The sequence below is a fragment of the Colias philodice genome, chromosome 8 (assembly GCF_061535455.1).
Source record: "Colias philodice isolate Cphi_HAF_F1 chromosome 8, ilColPhil1 Martin Lab GWU primary, whole genome shotgun sequence".
Taxonomy (NCBI): domain Eukaryota; kingdom Metazoa; phylum Arthropoda; class Insecta; order Lepidoptera; family Pieridae; genus Colias; species Colias philodice.
In genome coordinates, this window is record NC_143093.1 from 6,249,767 (window position 1) to 6,267,569 (window position 17,803).

General features: G+C 32.7%; 1 protein-coding gene across 1 annotated transcript; it reads left to right on the forward strand.

The window, feature by feature from the left end:
- The first annotated feature begins 1,880 nt into the window (after positions 1–1,880).
- On the forward strand, positions 1,881–16,559 carry LOC149486583 (outer dynein arm-docking complex subunit 4-like). Its single transcript, XM_089697830.1, has 12 exons — positions 1,881–1,948; positions 3,243–3,312; positions 5,713–5,806; positions 6,287–6,444; positions 7,345–7,497; positions 7,837–8,043; positions 8,492–8,794; positions 9,013–9,149; positions 10,165–10,310; positions 10,985–11,151; positions 11,813–11,964; positions 16,415–16,559. The coding sequence occupies exons 1-12, from the start codon at positions 1,881–1,883 to the stop codon at positions 16,557–16,559; spliced, it is 1,800 nt and encodes a 599-aa protein (XP_089553956.1).
- Positions 16,560–17,803: the final 1,244 nt, after the last annotated feature.

Consider the following 17,803-nt stretch of genomic DNA (forward strand, 5'->3'; position numbering starts at 1 on the left):
AATACTTACTAACGAATAGTTCTTGCTTTCTATTTTAATTGTAAGTATGTGGTCGCCTTAATTGTCTCCTTCGATGTAATTATTAGTGGCCATTACCGAGTAATGCAATATCCCTTGGCGACAGGAAGCCACTCAACACCCATTTAGTCTCCTTTGATCTATTTACTTTAATTAATGCAATTAACCTCCATCCAACCCATTTTCCTCTACTTGTACTGCGTACTTTGACATGTAATTGGAAATTAAAGTATTTATAAATGTAATTAATATACTTTTAATGGCAGAGCATTGAAGTTTCATCTAAAATATTTTTATCTATTTATTTATTAAAAACGATAGGTACACACTATAATATGAATATGATGAAAACAGGAAGTCAATTTAAGAATCACGTCTATAAAAATAATATTTTGTGAATAAATGTGTTTAAAATATAAAAACAAACGTTTATGAAAAGGAAAAATATGCACCCGTTATTTTCAAGTCACCTTGGTCTTCCAAACTAAAATATTTAAGAGCACACTCTTATATCTATCATAAAAAATTTTTCTTTACTTGTATGTTTGTAACCAATGTAACCGACTTCTCTACTGACAGATTAAATTCAAACTTGGTACATTTTTTAAGGGTCAGTGACAATATTTTCGTAGGGTTCCATATTCAAGAGTCATTTAAAGGATGATTATTCGTTTTTTTAACTATTATTAATAATAGGTATTAAGTCTTTGCTAGCTGTGTACCGTGTACATGAATGTGGTAATATCTTTGTAGCTATTAAATACGTTGAAGATAGATAGAATAATTAATAGTTCGCGCTATATAGCAGTCCTAAGGCGCTATATTAAATTAATGTCTAGTGTAATCGCATGAAAACGTTCTAGAATCGACATGATACAAGCTGAATGCTTTTAATATATTAGTTTGTACTTCTATAAATATTAGGAAGGAATATAAACTTTCGATACCGTATATTTTTTGTCAAAATAACTAAAAATGTCATGATTAAACTCTATGTTAATTCATTTAATAACTAATTTACGAATTTTATTACCTATTTAAATAAAATGAGATCAGAATTCCTATAAGATTCCCTAATTTTTTTATTTGAAATAATCCGTTTTCTTTTTATCAACTTTACAGTACTCTAACAAACACATTTCTTCAGTTCTAGTAGAATATTTCAAAGTTAAAAAGCAAAATGCAATCTCCAAAAATGTTTAACGTTCTTCCTAAATTAAAAATAAAAGATCAAAATTGCCTTTATTCGCAAACGTTAATAATTCACTCATAATTGCTCAAACAGCATTGCCTTTCCTCTGTCTTTGTAGATCTGAGTAAATAAAAGATAATATAATATTTGATTTATTATCTAATCGTACTTATACTTTATTTTTTCTCATTTTGATTCGATAATAGAGTTCTAAGAAATGTCGCACTGAATTATATTAATCATCTCGTTGTATACAGTTGTATATTGTTAATACTTGCTCGATATTTCTTTTTCCATTGCTTTTTATGATTGAGTTTTATTTATTTTATTGTACCATGTTGTTCTAGAATACTCTTAACTTCCATGGCTCTTCATTATCTTATTACGAGTATATTCAACATTTTACATACTAATTTAGACGTGAGGATGACTTAACAAAGTAAGTATTAGAATCCTCATGTCCAAATTTAACGATTATAATATTCGATACTTATATTTATAAAATTTTATTGTCTATATATTACAAGTTGAGATATTTTTTTATATAGGTATGTAAGGTATCTAGGTGTGTCTGGGGTACCTATCATTGTTCTTAGCCCTCTAGTTTTCAAAGCAACAGCTCTGTTTATAAAGTTCTTTACATTCGTGTCACAAAACGATATATTTTGGTATGAGGAAAAAATTGGTTCTCGAAGAGAGAGCAATATGCAACGTTGTGGCAGTGTACCGTGAAAGAGGGTAAACTTAATATGTACAGTGTTTGTATGAGACACATTGTTTTTAATAGGATGTTGGTCTGTTGCTTAGTAGGGTGCTGATTTTGATTGCTTTTCTTAGCGGTTTTTTCTATGCAATCGATACGGATGTAACATATCATTTCGCATAGATTTTTCTCACATTTGTGCACGTTTCGTTTAGTGTAGAGTCTGATGAATTTTTTTTTCACCTTGTTTGCGTACTACAACTAAATCATTAAGAATTTTTGAATGCTAATAGTTATCTTATTGAAGTCTAGTTAGTTTTTGTAATGTTTTTAGGTATACATATTTCATGACCTAAAAGCATGAAAATAGCCAATAAGGTAGGTTATATTATAGGCAACCTAGTTTGTGTATTTCCATGAACAGCCAAGGTTAAACTAAATTGACATTCATGGGTCATGTAATAGCGGCCAATTGCCGTATAAAATATTGAAACTAAAAGGCAAACTGAGACATTCCAAATGATAGCACACAATACCTAATTAAAGTTAAATCCCGCGCCGAGGATCCCTAAGGACACAAGTGTTAATGGGAATAATTTCAGCTTTTTTACACTAGGTTTTATCTAAAGAAGGATGCTTTGATTAACTACAGTTGTAAACAATATGATTTAGACTTTTCATTTTTCTTTGTGTCATTGCGCACTAAGACCCCTGTAGAACCGCCATCCTGTTACAAATGACTCGAAATTTTGTGTCAATATCTCCCGGTCTAATTGTTTTACTGTGATTTAGTAATATATACGGTAGTTACATAAATATGCATATTTTCAAATTATAACGTTTAAATTGTTTTTGCTCGCACTTCACATGTTTTTTATTTATTTATGTAGCTACGTGCGTAGGGACTTTCCATCTTGAAGGGAATTTCTCTACCCTATACTTGGCACCCTCTACGCACCTTTGATTTATCTATCGTTATATTCATTCAGCAACGAAAATTTGTCGCCTGTTTTATGTAGGTATGTGTCATAGCAATATACGTGCAGTGGAAGACATGTTGGCGATGTGCTATCCTAGTTTATACGATCTTAAATTATAAATCTTTATCTATAGAAAATAATACAACTGCAAAATTGCTACACAGTTTATTATTTAGTTATTGTTATATTTAGTTATTTTAAATCTTACAATTGTACCTAAGCTCTTTGACTTTATACATTTGAGCCATATTTCAGCACTAGTTTAAGCAGCATGTACAAATTAAATATTAATTTAATCTGTGAACAAATTTGATATAACTAAATCCTTGGGTACAATTTCATCTTGCAGGAATTACTTGCAGCGTTTGGAGCAATTTGAGAAAGCAATCCTAGCTTACAACGAGGCTTTAAGGTGGAATGTAAGTACAACATATTCCACGTAATTACAATTTAAACATGTTTCTAATGCTCTTTAATTGTCTCGAGTACATTAAGGACGAGTTCAAAGGTCTGATTGAGCTTAAAGATTGAACGTTCACAGCCTTCTAGGTTTTATCTCTGGTCTCTAGTCTGGACTTTATATATAGAACAGGACGATATTAATATTATGATAGGTAGGTATCTGAAAAGTTGGTGTTTTCATATAAAACTCTTTTAGTAGTTTTATGTTCATATGGGCCGTAGTTTTAAGTTATAGGTATTAAGATCTCTGTATCTACATTTGTTGCCTGAAACAAATGAATAAATTAAACAATTCAAACAGAAAAAAATTATTACTTTATTCGTTTCAATGATAGGGAAGAAGCTGAAAGAAGGTGCTTTCGACTTACAATTTTAACTCGCTTGATATTCAGAGCCACATATTCAATTCGCATCCCATAATGGTAGGGGATAAAAGTTCTACAACTCCAACAAAAAACTTTATAAAATTCTGTAATTGTCTGTCAAGGCTTAGGCTTTGTACTTAACATAGATAGATAGAAGAGAATCAACTTCTTAATTCGTATCTCCTCCTAAACACGTAGCATCGACATATATACCTATATATAGTAATTTTAGTTTTACTATGAGCATGTTGGATATTTGCTGATAAAAACCATTTTAATAACGGGTTGTATTTCACCATAGCTTCAGAAACGATAAATCATAGTCTGCGGTTCTATGCCAGTTTTGAAAATCGTTAGATTTCAGTAAGTGATAATGTCAGGTGGTCTGTGTAATATAGTAAACTACACGGTAGATAATATAATTAAGCTGATTCCGTTTCGATCGGTAAATTAATTATAGGCTGAAATAATAAATAAGTATTAGGTGAAAGTTTCACTTTAGCTCAAATAACTTTTTTGATGTATTTTACCAACAGGTTTTAAATTGTTATCGCTTCTAAATACACTTTATATATGTATAATATTATAATATATATGAAACTAACAAACTATCTCTTAATGCCTGATATTCAAATTGTATTTTGCAACCGCATACATGCAATCAAGCATTGTATAATAAATCATTTGCATTTCCCAGGGTTGGAGCACACTGTTTGTATATTAACGATCTTATATAGTATTCTACCTAATATCTTCTGCAATGCACAATTCTCCGGCTGCCATTGTATTAGAAACATTAAAAATATTACCTTCCATATCCCGTCTGTATTTTCTTCAAAGCTCAATTTTCTTTTCTCTCATTTATGATAGAACGATGAAATTTATTTCATAAGTTCCTCGTCGCCAATAGCACCTTATGAAAAATTACACTAGTTTCTGTCTTAGACGGTATAAACAAAGGTATTACGTACGTGAGTCACAATCCTCCAATTTGTTTGGAATAAGCGATTCCATTATCTTTTCTGGGCTAAAGCCAACTCTATCTTTAAAGGTACACTTTGTTGAATTATTTACGAGTATGTGGGTTACGTTTTCTTCAAACTTACTGTTAAAAGGTCAGTACAATAGACGTCGGAATCTTCATAAATGATTTCAGCAGTTTTCGTCACTTTGACTTTTTTGTTGTAAAAGTTTGCGAGTGAAATTAGGGTAGAACTAATGGTAACATTCATATAATATGCTGTTTTTATGAACTGGGTCAAACGTCGTACACTTAATATTACCGAGAATTTATTATTGCAAATAAGATGTATTTAAATTAATTATTGTACCGTAAATTTTAACAAGCTGCGCTACTAAGTATGGTGACTTAATAACTGAAATTTTTTATATTTTTATTAAACATCAAAACCTTAGAATCAAAAAATTTAAATAGGTACGACCAAAAACAAAACTATTGGGTTTTGTTTTTGGTCGTACCGATTTAAAACACATAATTTGGTTAGATATGAGCCTATTATCTATCAAAAACATTGTTGCGTTTTGGGACTCTCAATTCAAAGCTATTTCTAGTGCATTCAGATGCATTATTTTGAAACATCCTGTCTCTGGAGCTAACCCAATATTATATTCTAATACCAGAACGGTGACAGATGGAAAGACATGCCAAATTTCATTTCGTCAGACCTCAAAGGGTTTTATCCTGGCGAGTTTATTTAGAACAACATTTGAGCAATTTTAAAATAGTTTGAATGTTAACGTATTCTTAAAATGTGTTAGTTTGCACGTATATTGTTCATCGTTTGAAAAATAAAGGTTTGGAGTAAGTTATCCAAATTAGGAGAGACGATATTAAAATGGAAAAATAATAAGTCATTACTCAACTATTTGGTAAAGGTAGCGTTTCAGAAGTCAATAGATTTTAAAAAGGTTTATTTGCTAGTCTAGAGTGATGCAAATAGGGTGTATTTAATACGTTTCAATGTGTTTTAGAATGGCGACGTACGATCTCTGCTCGGAAGGAGTTTGGCCCGAGCCAAAGCGACGCATTATGCCGATGCATTAGCTGATGCGGCCCGCGCAGCTGGTTATCATAATATACTTTATTCCTCACAAATAGATTATAGTATTAGTAGTAGTACTTTAGAGAAATTGGTTTGCGATATGGATCCATATCCATAAATAATAAACAAAAGATTTTAATGTTCCATCCATATGTTGGATTAAGCCAATGTTTAGATAACAAATGTACTGTAACGTATTTTGTATCAATATTTTCACAATAAATAGGTTAATGTGAAAATATTGATACAATTCATGAGCTAAATAAAATATATACCTCAACTTTAGTTAAAATCGAAAAGGGCCGTGCTTGTTTATTCAAATTATTTTACTTTTTTATACACATGAATATTTTTAAAGCAATATGTTTTCACGAAAGTTAAGCCATCTTACGTAGAGTCATAATTATACTGAACGCATCGTTCCAAGTTTGTGACAAAGGAATAGAACGAAAACACAGAATGTAAGGTACGTTGTAATTAATTTTCGAATAAAACTTTAACAGAACTTGAACCAGATAACCCGACGGCACTCCAGATACGGGCGCAAACGAATTATGAGAAGTGTGCATTTGAGAGGGCGTTCCTCCTCGCGTGTAGGGGACAAATGCTTCGGAAGTATCCCCCGAAGTTCGCGGAATGTACCCAGTGTGCTGAAGAAACGGTATCATAATATATTCTAACATATTATGGTAACGAGATATTTGCCTGAATCGCGCGTATGAAATATTATGTCTCTATAAATATACAAACTTGTTGACGTCATTAATCGGGATCTTACCGGCGCGGTCGATCGAATTGACTGGTGGACGATTCCTTGATTTTTCAATAGAGGAATTTCAATGTATTCAGTAACGTAAAAACACACAAAAATTAATTAGTCCGTTCTAGATATAATGTTAATATCTATCCTCTTTACTAATATTATAAAGCTGAAGAGTTTGTTTTTTTTGTTTGTTTGAACGCGCTAATCTCAAGACCTACTGTTACTGTACTAGGTGTTAGATAGCCCATTTATCGAGGAAGGCTATATATGTATGTACCTATATATTACGACTAAGACCAACATGAGCGAAGCACTGCGGGTAAAACCGTGAGGCACAGCTAGTTGTAGGAATATTATATACGTATATATATATATTTTAAAAACACTTTTTAATAGTAATAGTTTTACCACTGAAACATGACTCAGCTCTACGCCAATCATAACACAATACCTAAATATTCTATTTGATAGATACAAAGGCCAAATAAGGAGAAATAGAAGTTAATAAATTCTGTAGAAATAATTAAACATTACATTGTTTGTTAAGGCTAGTGAGCAACAATAGCAAACATTTAATTAGTAGTTGGTGTGTCATGAAAATAAATGTTTTTATTCGTATATTTTCTGTTTCTGATATATCATTTTTATTCAAGTAATGAACATTACCTAGAAAAGTATAATATTATAGTTTTTTGGATTCCTATTCGTTCGAAGTAAACATGGTATAATTATCCATACATTACATCAATATGTACCTAATACCCCAATGTCATCAAGTATATAAAATACCTTTTTAAGGTCCGAGAATGCACAGGCAAAAGTGCAACCAAAGTTTTGTCTTGCGTACGAAAGTATTCAAAACAAATCGAATTAAAGAAGGATTCAGCAGATGGCATTGTGCGAAATGTACCAACTCGTAGACTTAGATTGCAGCCACAGCAAACACAACGCGTATGTAACTTTTATTTATTAAGTTTGTATACTTTTTACTGTTAACAGTTTTTACTTTTTACTGTATTCAACATGTTCAAATCACCTTTAATTCTCTCTCTTCTTAAAACTTGACTCTTTAGTTATAACAAGACCTTATTCTTAGTAAATAAATAAGGTGAAAATAAGTCTCAAGACAAGTTTCTTAAAATAAATTTCTAAATTTACCTATTTCTAGAACAACTTTTTAGTTCTTAAGAGTTCATTGCTTATCGCTTGCGAATAAATACTGCTAAGATTGTATTGGTTCCCAGTTATATTGTTATAAATAAATCTTAAGATTACTGTTTCAATGTGAAGGTTGAAGAAATGTCTCGTGTAGAAAAGCAAAAAGCCGAACGAATATCTCGCTTAATGGCGTCTAAATACTTGGAACAAATGGCCCATGACAAATACTTTCTCACTCAGCTATGTAAGGATGAGCGTCTGCATTCAGCTAATAGACAAGGCTCACATAAATTACAGGAATTAGCGAATAAAGCTTTGGCTGATGTGGAAAAGCGACAGGTATGTTGGAACAAATATTTTTCATAGACCTGCTGCATATTCTTCATGAATCTGGTATCAAAAATCTTGCCTACCAGGTTACTTTTTTCTTTTAATTATCTCCCTGCTAAATATGTATTTTAGGAACTAGATTTTGTTTAACAATGAAGTACTTAGGGGTTGGAAATTCATAATGGGACCAAAAATAGATAATAATATAATGTTTGTAGGTTGTCTTTTGTGTATCTCTACACAATTATTTATATTTATAAGAGATAATATTTACACAAAAACAGCTTACTTTGTTATTTGTATTTAGGATAGTAACGTTTTCAAATAAATTTTATATTATGATAAATAAATCATATTTTCATTTATAAATTCATAAAGATAGTCTGATAAAACAGTAACAAGAGTCTGTGAAACCAATTAGTGAAGGGTACTAAGAATTTAATGTTTTATTACCCAGGAAGTTCTTCGAGAGCGTAGACCACTTTACGCCGCGCGGGCAGCCGAAGCCGAAGCCCGAGAAAGATTATCGAGAGCTCGAAAAGAAAGACTTGGTAAAGCTCAAAAACAGCACATTACTGATGCTGAACGACTAGTCAGAGCAACTCAAGCAGTGTATGAAGAACGCAATACTGCAAAATGTCTGGAAACAGCTGAATTTGCATTGGAACAAATTTTAAGAAAACCAGCGAATTTATTGCCCGGAAAAGATAAATTTATCCAAAAATTGCAAGAAATTGTCGCAAATGCATTTCTGGATCAGGTAGGAATAAAATAAAATAGGCAGGAGAATCATTATTTTAATCCAACTGAAAAGCAGATTCCAACTGAAGAGCAGTCTGAATGGGAAATATATTTCCTGTTTCGCTTTATTAATGTTTGAATGAGAATCGAATAATTTGCAAATGTCTCGATGTGCACGCCAATTTCCTGAAGTTTTTTCATCGAACGTGTATCTGAATATCGATATTTTATTCACAGAAACGTGTCAGGGAAGAAATGAGTGAGGCAGATCGCGAAAAAAGAGCCTTTATACTGCTGGGGATTGCGATATCTCGTGAACCGAGTCACGATTCGATCTTGCGAGTCCGCCCCCCCGCGCCACCGCGCGATGCAAAGTAAATGATTGGATCGTTTTACATTTTACAGGCGAAATAGTGAAGAATGCAAAAAGTTGTTCGTTACACTATGCTAGAAAATATTGTGTTGTAACGTACGATTTCATATGATATTAAAGTTAAAATTTACAATTAAGATTAAGGTTTAATGATTGTATTGAGGATTGTATCGAACTATTTGCAGTACCTACAAATTTTCTGTATAAATGATGCTGAAATTTAAAATTAACTTTAAAATAAAATAGAGCATATAATAAAATACACATTATTTTCTAATGCTTTAAATAATAAAATAACCAAATTATTATTAAGCTTTATGAATTATTCAATATTTTAAAGTCGGAAGATTTTGTTGTTTTATGTTAGATCTTTAACCCAAATTATGTTTTCAACCAAAACTAAAACGAAAATTCAGCCCAATAATTAATATTCAATTAGTAAATTTATTCATAACAACTTTCTTGTAAACTGGTTCGCAAGAAGTCGAGCGAAATCCGGAATAAAAAAATCTTAGCTTATATTTCACTCTAGAATGAATTGAGACGCGGTAGTTAAGCTTGTCTTAGCATAATTAGACTGGTAACCTTAGTATTAAAATAGATAAAGCTACGAAGAGTACAAAAGATAATCCGAAGAATTTATTCTAGAATATTTTGCGTTATTTTTTCTTTATAACCTGGATTTATTTTATCTCAGATTGACACAAATTAACATCGTATACTGAAAGGTCGACCTTATTTAGAAATTAAAACACTTACAGCGTATCAATGCTCAGCAGTGACAATTATTTTAATATCTGCCTTTTCCTATCTTCATCACTTATTCGAAGAAAACAAACAGTCAATAAAATATTATATTCTTTAATCATAAGTCTATACAAAATTGTATGTGTATAAATTAAATACATTGTTTACTCACCAAATACAATGTATATAGATTATTTTTTTATTATTTTATTATAACGAACTAGGTGAATTGTATTTGAATATTACACTAATATAAATCATGGTTTTAGACGTCGTTTGCGTACATTGGAACGTGCATTATCACAGAGCACGCGGGCATGGGAGCGTTGTTATATCTTGCATGAACTGTCCCGCCTGCATGCTGATACCAAACAGGCTCATAGGGCCAAGTTCTTCGCACTTAAATGCCAAACAGGTAATCTTTTTATAATTAAAATAATTACAGTGTACCAAACAGGCAATCTTTTTATAATAATACAAACTTATATTGTAAAGTGTATATACCACGAGAAAGCTATATTTACCAAGTAATTAATTGCCTGTATTACCTGTATATGCCGGTTTTTTTATATCAGGTAAATCAGGGGCAAATTAATTATTGTATCGTAAATCACGTCAGTAAAATCTATTGAATGAGTCTGATTGGAAGAATCAATTTGTATTAATATACAATGGCGAAAATATGAGGCAAATAATCTTCACCGTCCTAATCAATGGCTAGGAAAAACGTCAGAAACAAAGGTTTGCTAATAATGACGCCTATTCGCTGGCGAAAGGTTCTGTTTACGTAAACGACGTCTTTGATACGGAAATTTAAGTGATTTTCATCAATTGGATGCTCGAAAGATTATATTCAATAACGATCCTAATATCATTTGTTATCACTTTTTTTTAAACGACATTGATTGATATATTTTATATTAGATACCTATGACCTTCCTATGACCTTTACACATTACATGATAAAATTTATCGTAATAGGGAGAGCGAATCGGTTAAGTGGGAATAAACCAAGTTATGAAAATAACTCTTAAATGCAATAATTCTTCTCCTAACATCAAGCTTACAAAAATATGTTATTTTACACAGAAGCAAGGTCTTCCAATCAACGAATTTGGTTGCTCAACACAACGTTTCTCCTGGCACGCTGCCACTTGCTACAAAATAATCGACCAGAGACAAGGGCCACTCTCATCGAGGGGGCAGGATTAGCCCGAGCCTATGGGTATCATGATGTCGCCGCGTTTTTCGATACGGTATCATTTTCCTCATTATCGATATTTCTATGGCCTCGCTTTTGTTTTAATATAAATTTTCGTTGGGGTGCTTTGATACTTATTAATTATGCACAGTCTTTAATATGAATGGGAAAATAACAAAGCCTTTATGTTAATAACTTATTATAAGCTAGTATGTCAAACCCCTTATATAAAATTAATCCGTACTTAATATTATAAATGCGAAAGTAACTATGTCTGTCTGTCTGTTACTCAATCACGCCTAAACTACTGAACCAATTTGCATGAAATTTGGTATGGAGATATTTTGATACCCGAGAAAGGACATACTTAGGCTACCTTTTATTGCCAAATAATATGTACCACGGGCGAAGCCGGGGCGGACCTCTAGTTCCCTATAGAAATTATGATTCCGTACGTTTCACATCTGCCTTTTTTACTACATTCTGTTTTCAATAAAAAATATAAAATTTCATACCTACGCTATACCTCCAATATCGTAAACATGATAAAATTAAATGAAAATAGTTCAAGAGAGATACTTGTGTTGCGATTTTTTCCGCTCTCGTTTCTTTCGTTATTCGCTGCAATTTTCTGCGAAAGTTTTCAATAACGGGTAAAAAATAGTGAGAAAAACTAAAATATTAACATTTTAGAAGTTTGATATTAATTCTTGCAGTGCGTTAATATTTCGTTGGAAGGTGAAATTGCTTCAAGTGACGCAATATTGGAGAAGCGGGAGAAGGCGATGGTCAGTTTGATGCAGGACGATGACCTGAGGCTCGCAGCCGAACACCTCTTTAGAAAAATGTCTGTCATACCCGCTTCAAGGTGACACTTTGCCCTGACATTGTTAAACCTTCAGCACATAAGCACATATTGATATAGTTTTATACTTGATAACGCAAAAGGGCCCGTGAAGGTGTCCTTTTCCTTTGTGTTTGGTGCAATTACTTTTTGGTGTCGGAATGTTCTAGAATCTAGAGCAAGCTCAAATATTGTTCGCAATATAATACAGGTTTGTTAAGTATGTTTTTTTCCTACTGATCATTATATTATATAGGTTCTTATGTAACATCATAATATTATGTACATCTATAGCAATTTATATTTAGAGACATTAAAGTTAATGCAATGTCTGATACGACGTGAACTAAGTAAGCGTTATTGATGCATCACTAACCTTGCATTACATCTTTGTACATAGAGTGCTTATGTGTATATCGCTGTAACATCAGTCAGTCTCAAATTACTTTCATAAAAGTTACTGCTTAATTATATTGAAGTGAAAGTTCTTTAGGAGCGTTGAGGGTAAAATTTTAAGGTCGCGTCATGAAAGAAAGAAAGAAAGAAAGAAATAATTTTCATCGAAATTTGTTTTATTTTACATCACATAAAATGTCTATTCTGTCTATCTTTGATTTTCCCGTATTAGAACCTATGTTAGAACGGAAGATTCTATTGGGAGGCGAAAATATAGGTATACTTTGGTGTATCTACGCATAAAATTTCTCTCTTTCGATATTTTCACCTCCAATGTTATTCAAATGCCGTAATTTTTTATACGCAGTGTAGGTAGCTGTTATTTTTTTCGTAGGATTATAGTATAAAACATAACACTCAATACTTAGTTATACATTTTACGTGAAAGTTGTTAAAAAAAACAATATTTTGATTCAACTGATTAGATCAAAAAATCTTTGTGTTTTTGTTTATTTGATTAGTAAAAATAAAAGTTATTCCAGACGCCCGAAGGCTTGAATTTGCTTAATTACTTCTGTCTTAATGAATAGAACACAGACAGTTAACTTTTTAACGTAGCTTCTTAAGGTGATGAATTAATTTTTCTAACATTTACGGCCCTTTTCAAACCTTCGTAATTTTTATATTATTAAAGTTGTCGTGATGAAAATTCTTGACAAGAAAGTTCAATAGTAACACAATACGTCTACCGTTTTAGAAACATGATTCCATGATATTTTCTCGATAGAAAAAAAATACAAAGTTCTCATTGTTATTTTTTTATAATCTCTGGCATCTTCAAAATAACAAACGTAAAGTTACGACTTTTTGGATATTAACTATAAAATATACAACCTATACGTCTACCGATTTAGAATTTTGAAATATGCGATGGTTTTGAAATAAACAAGAAATACTTGAAATTAGCGCGCGACCAGCCAATATAGTGAGAGCCGCCCTGTACCTTCCTACCCCGATCGCTGCACGAGTCATTCCCGCTACGGCCGTCACACGGGGAACTTGTGTCGCTCGCGCAATCGTAAAAAAAGGGTGACAACACGATGAGACAAATGGGGACAATAAAGAAAATAAGAAGAAGAAACATAAAGGTTGGAGAAAAAAGAATGCTTACAATTGGAACAAATTAATGAAGAAGTTGGTTTTATTTTAAATTTGATGATAATTGTATTATAGACGATGTTTGATATGTACCCCTGTTTTAAGTACATAACGAATGTGTAAGATTTTTTTCATTTATAGCATAGATAATCTTTTCAGAAATCCGGAATCCAGAAGGAAAATAAACCCACAGATTGTTCACAATGTGAACCCACTCCTTCGTAAGTACCTTTATTCAGTCAAAAATGTATGTTATCAACGTTCTACTGGTTTTATCGCATGATTCCATTTTTAGCAAAAAGCAACAAAGTGCAAAGAAATAAAAAATCATGGTGAACTTAGTGGAAGTATGGCGGACGTGATATGGAACAGGAGCTCATTGGAGTAGTATTATATTTAAAAAAAATACGAAAAAATTTCAAGAATTACATTTCTTAGTAGGTGGTACCGTGGTAGATAAGTATGTTGTATAAAGAATTTGATGTTGATATTTATTTCATTTATACTTACTACACCTGTGCGGGAAATTGCTTAGTACTAAAACAGGTTTATATTCATATTAACATAGTAATGTGAGTTTTAATTTCGAAAAATTTTGTGTAAGTATATTAAATTGAGTTCCTGGGTGATCTGGAAACACAATTGGGCCCGGAAGATGGCGCTGCAGTCACTCCTCCTAATCACATGAACCGATTTGGATGAATATTTGTGTGCACATTTCATTGTTGTGGGATGATTGGTTGATTCGTTTTCACATTAGCTAATATTATGTATTTTTGTTGTAAACTTAATTTAATGTTTATAAAACATTATTATTGGTATAAATAAGCCAGTGTTCGTCTCACATTGCTGTACCTGCCTACCTACCCTACCAGGGCCTAACTTTGTTCTGGCTATTTTATTTTGATTATTTGTAATGAATAATTACAATTATAATAGAGTGCAAAAAATAAATACATGCGTCAATATATTTTGTGTTTTTTTTTAAACAATTTTTCTATTTAAAAAAATATCATTCCGACTGCGGCTTTGCCCGCTTGGAATTAGGTTATATCGTGAATCCTGTTTTATCCCACAGAAGTGTTCAGTTCGGATAAAAAGTATCCTATGTGTAAATCCAGGCAATTAGCTATATTTTATCAAAATTGGTAATGTAGTCTTGACGTGATTAAGTAACAACTAACAAAAAAATATACAAATTAACATCCAAAGTTTCGCATCAGTTTTACTGTATTAGTGATATCTTCCACTCTTGACTTTGACTGAGAAGAATTAGGGTTTATAACTTCTTTCAGAAATACATAGTACCTTTCATTTCTGGGCATGATGTAATATCTACGTCAGCATCAAATTCTATCTAAATCAATTCAGTAGTCCGCGTTATTGATTACCATTTCATTTTTTCAGAGTAACAATATTTTTTGTTATTTTAAAGATTATTTATAACCTGTATTATTTTGTAATAAAGTAAACATTACGAAATAATAATAATTATTAATAATGTCTAAGGCGCTGACTCCACGAGCGAGAGAATCGCGACGAGTCCGCCCTTATATCGTCGGATAATCTCCACGAACGAGCGATAATTCCGCCGCGTATCGTCGCGAGTCGTAACGGAATCGCAGCGTTTCCGCGGCGACTCGTAACGGTATCGTCACGTTTCCTTGAAGAGAACTACGAGAAGACCAGAGGCAACGCTGAAATGCCGCTGCGTTTGACAGCGCGCCCGCTGCGCGATCGTCGCGAGCGCGCGGCGGGCCCGTTGCTAGTCGCGGCGGGCTAGCGACGATGTAATGACGTTTCGCACGCTCAATGCCACTCGTCGCATCGCGGCGATAATATCGCTGTGTGGAGACGGTTCCATAGAGAGTGTATAGAAATGCGTGGCACGACGATAATATCGCCGCGATTCTCTCGCTCGTGGAGTCAGCGCCTTAGTAGTTGTTGGAAAGAAGATTATTTGTTTATAAGCAAGAAAATAAAACCAATAAATCAACAATTGAATAAATGTATAACAATATTATAACTGTATGACGACTCCATACATGTTTGTCCCGAGTCGGCCAGCGGCAGCGCGGCGAGTTTGCAAGAATGACTTCGCGCACACCCGCGTTCGCGATAGCGAGCTATTAGACTCCGCCCGCCAAGCAGTGGATTTTTTTTGTGTATCGTCTTAAGTACAAATCTGTTGAAATATTACGCGTACGATCAACGTTCTACGAGTATTTATTATTATAGCGTGCAATAATTAACCACAAAAATTCCAATTGACAGAATTTCATTGCCAAAAGTATAATTAAATGATCTGCTTGTGTTTACCAAAAATTTTCATCGAAATTGATATTTTATACCGTGTATTTAATCTTGACTGTTCTGACTGTAAAGGCATCACCCGCAAAAGGCAATTAATTTTTCATTAAATGCTCACGATTTATAGGCATTTCATGGAATTTATGTTTGCGATACTTTTAATTAATAAAGGGAGTAATATTTTATATACTTTTTTGTATGTGTGTTCAATCATCAATGTCACTAATTAAAGTGAGATTAAGAAAGTTGTATTCTATAAAATATTTAATTATATTGCATACCGTATAGGTTCAACCTTAATTTGCCCGATGTTAATCGATTCGTTCGATTTCGACAATTAGTCGCCGATACATTCCTTTAAGTTTCAAAAAAACCTCTATTTAAAGCAAGTGCATTTTATAACAAACGTTTTTCGATAACGACTGGTACGATTTATCCTCCAAACATTCCTCGAACCTTCAAGAAGACATGTATTTTACGACAAGCGTTTCGATATGATTTGTCCTCTTCAGATTCCATGCTTCAGAGATACATATCAACTAATATATCAGGATCACATACTACAGATATATTGTGTATTTCAGTATAAGCCAAGTGCATTTTATTACAGGCGATTCTCGATAATGCCGGGCACTCGCGCGGAGGACAGCGCGCCAGCTGTCGGCCGCCGCATATCGATTGCGCCGCGCATTCAACCGGCGACGATCGCTCATAAAACTCAACATCCACTCGGCTTTCAAGACTTTGATATCTGATCTTTATGTGCATTTTTGATAAATATATTCGGATTTTTGGTTTCTATTTTATTTCTCTATTTAAAAGTACCCATATATGTATATAGGTTAGTTGGATTTATTTTACTTAAAAACAATCTATTTACTTATAGTGTGGGTGTGGAATGTTAAATTTATAAAATTGTTTATTAGAAATACTGTTTTAGTAGGTACTCAAATAAATATTGGATATGTGTAACAGCAGTGTTTCAATTAAATAATAATTGCAAATAAAATTCCATACAAATAATTATCAAATTATAATCATCGAACTAAATGTTATAAACACTAGGCATGACATTTCACGTACCTTATATATTATAATGCAATGCCTTAATTATCTAGATTCTAGAGTACCCGTTAAGATCTGCCTGGAATTTGCATCTCCTCAGCTAAGAGCACCTGTAGAGAGCAGGCATTCAGGAACCAGGTGTGAAATTGTTCGTTAAACAATGTATTTACTATTTATACTACGACAATCCTGTTTATACAAGTATTATTTATTTACTAAAAGCAGCAATTGCAGTACGTACTATCAATTATTTTTCAATTAACTTGCCGCCTGCAGCTTGGTGGACAACATGTTTACAGCGTAGGCCGTAGGCCGTTCTGCATCCAAATGTTTTCCATCATCAAATAAGTAGAGATAAAAAAAGACCGCACATTATCGTATTGTATTTAAGTTCGTTGAACTTTAAAGTGTACACTGCGTCCTTGTACAATATAAAATATTGTATGTGAAGTGTAACAACAAAAGGTTGAAAACTTAAAAACCCACACATAAATACCGATACCTACATTGCACCTCTAGCGTTTATTATGCAGCGCTATTTTTAATAACCTTTTCAAGCAAAATTGTTGGGAAAGTTATTAATACTTTTCCTATTATTAATCGCGCGAGTGGGACGTGACTAGTTATTTAATATCGTAATATTTTAACGGCATTTAATTCCACGCATTGTTCTAGCTTTGTTTAATTGTACTGTCGCGTGTTTTATACGACTTCCACGTTTTTATCGTGAAGTTATTTAATTTATATTGTTATTTCATTATACCTACTATTCAAAGTTAGCAGACATATTGGAATACGCAAATCGCGAAGTTGCTTTGCTCGTTCTGACAGCTTTTCGTCCTGCGGCTCTTTCATTCAAAACAACTATAAAAGCGAAGGAATCACGGAAGGAACAATATTCGATTCATTGATAACATTAATCCACTGATATATT